General features: G+C 39.9%; 1 protein-coding gene across 1 annotated transcript in view; it reads left to right on the top strand.

Annotated features, from left to right (window-relative positions):
• LOC108802173 (laminin subunit beta-4-like) overlaps positions 1-2,067 on the top strand; it is a 44,509-nt gene extending 42,442 nt beyond the window's left edge. Inside the window, exon 10 of the mRNA XM_018574040.1 lies at positions 1,880-2,067. Coding sequence (XP_018429542.1) covers positions 1,880-2,067 — 188 coding nt within the window. The remainder of the gene's footprint in view (positions 1-1,879) is intronic.
• Positions 2,068-2,444: the final 377 nt, after the last annotated feature.

The raw sequence follows: 2,444 nt of genomic DNA, 5'->3' as shown, positions 1-2,444 counted from the left end.
AAAACGATTGTGCGGAGCTAGCAATGACAGCTAGCTCTGCCCAACAGTTTTCTATTGTCCGGCGGTTGTGCTGCCGTCAACAAAAAAGAAAAAAAAACTCTCTCGGTCGCTCTGGGAGCCTCCCGCTCCCAGCCGCCCAGGAGAGAAACACTGCTTTTTCTTTTTTTTTATTTATTCTGACACGGAGCCATGTCAGAATAGAAAAATAAATAAATAAATGTTTTGCCCATTGGAATGCATTGCTAGATTCCTATTGGCTATTTCAAATTGCAATAGCCAATAGTAAACTAGCATTGTACCCGCCCTCTGCTGATGGACCTGATGGAGAACTGCAGCAGAGGGCGGGTACAATGTTAACAGGTAACCAGGGACGCTGATCTCTCTGCAAGTGGTCGGAGCCAGCCGTAAGATCACGACTGGCTCCACCCAGCTGTCAGAAGCAGGCTGTCGGCCGGCCAATGGCCGGCCGCTCGGCCAGCTTAGGCTTTCAGAGCGGCTCAGCCGAGCCGAGGCATATGCGTTCGGCTCGACTGAGCAGCTCGGCCACGTTCGGGAGCTGTACGGGCTATAGTGAATAGCCCGTACAGCACCCCTTCGGTTCTGCTAAACCGAAGGGGTCCTGGGGCTGAAGATAGCCGAAGGATCGGCCGAAGCTATGGCTAGATCCTTCAGCAGCTTCGTGAATAGACCCCAATGTTCCCTTGATTTGAGAAATAAAACATGTCCAAATGTTTTCATCAAAGCTGAAGTACTTTATGACAGTAGTAGAGCCCAGGCTACACAAACCATTTTCATGCAGCTTTCATCTGCATAAGTTGCATGACTGGAAATTTCCTGCGATCAGATGTAGATTTCTATGGACAGTTGCATAAATCAACTGCCCTTTGATTAGCAATAATTGACAGGGACAGTCTAAGCAATGCACAATTAATAATAATTATTATAGTAGAGTGAAATGTTATATTACTTTTGTGATTCTTTTCAACCAATCACAGTTTTTTTTCCGTCAATTGACCAAGATAAAATCATTCATTTATTCTGTGCTTATAATGCACTTTGTGTTAGAAATAATTCAGTATAGCCATTTTTTTTTCTTAAAGCGACACTAAACTCTGGAGTTAAATCTTAGAAATACATTCAAGTACCGTAACTATTAACAAACAGTGTGTTATTGTGTATCACTCAGCTGTAGACCCTCAAATCATCTCTGAATTGGTGCTGACACTGTCCTTCCTTCTGGAGGGGGGCTACTTTTGTTCCCCATGGTCAGGTCAATGTGTGTGTTGTAAAATAGCAACCGATCCAAGCTCGCTCCTGTGATAGACTAGAATCTACAATCTCACATTTAGTTTACTAATTTGTATTGAGATTGTAGTCCATCACAGGAGCGGGCTGGGAGCGGTGGCTACTTTACAAGATGACCATGGCAAAGAGATGATTTGAGGATCTACAGCCAATTGATACACAAATAAGATACATTTTTATTAAAAGTTAAGGTACTTGAATGCATTTTTAAGATTTAACCCCGGAGTTTAGTGTCACTTTAAACCAGTACTTTGACTCTCACATGCATTTAAATCACATATTAGAATTTTGGTACAACATTTTTATCTCATTTGAAATCCAAAGAATGCAAACCACTAACACATATGTTTGTTTATCTCTAAGAAGCAACTGTTTAGTGGAATATGTTCTCATAAAATTCTAAGCTATAATGTTACTTGTGTATTTATACATTAGGAAAACATAGTAAGCTTGGTAATGTGCATGTGGGTGTGAGCTGGCATTTGTATATTTGCAAATTTTAACAGACTGTATTTTCCCCCCATAATTTACATAACATTTATCTTGAACATTGCTATCTCTGCTTTTCCTATAGCCTGTGACTGTGACCCAGGCGGAACACACGGTGGTGGAATATGTGAGGGCCACACAAACCGCAAACTGGGAATCATTGCAGGGACATGCCTATGCAAACAAAATGTAGAAGGAATCCGCTGTGATCAGTGTAAACCAGGCTATTTTGGAATGAGCGCTATCAATTTTTTGGGTTGCCAATGTAAGTAGAACCAAATAATCAATATTCTGCGCTTCTAGTGCTAAAAGTCCAAAAAAAAAGCCAAAGCAGGTGAATAAATATCACGCATATATATAATAAGCACTGAGAAATACAGCACTAGAAACTACACAAAGACATATAAATAAATAAAATTAAAAATGATCTAAAAAATAAATACTTTTCAAATTTATACTAAAAAAAACAGGTATACAAAGTGCCTCAGTAAAAAAAATGTCCATATACATGTCCAGAGTTATGATCAAGTATCCTGATCCACACTTGCCCTTAAAATCTCTGTAGTGCCAAAATATTGTCCAAAAAAAGAATCCCAGAAACTTACAAAACACAATGTGCTGTCTTCAAAAATGCTTAATCAATCACCATC

The sequence above is a fragment of the Nanorana parkeri genome, unplaced genomic scaffold (genome assembly GCF_000935625.1).
Source record: "Nanorana parkeri isolate BGI_ZX_2015 unplaced genomic scaffold, ASM93562v1 scaffold2693, whole genome shotgun sequence".
In the NCBI taxonomy this organism is placed as follows: domain Eukaryota; kingdom Metazoa; phylum Chordata; class Amphibia; order Anura; family Dicroglossidae; genus Nanorana; species Nanorana parkeri.
The sequence above is the reverse complement of the archived record's forward strand: the minus strand, read 5'-3'. Positions and strand labels throughout refer to the sequence as shown.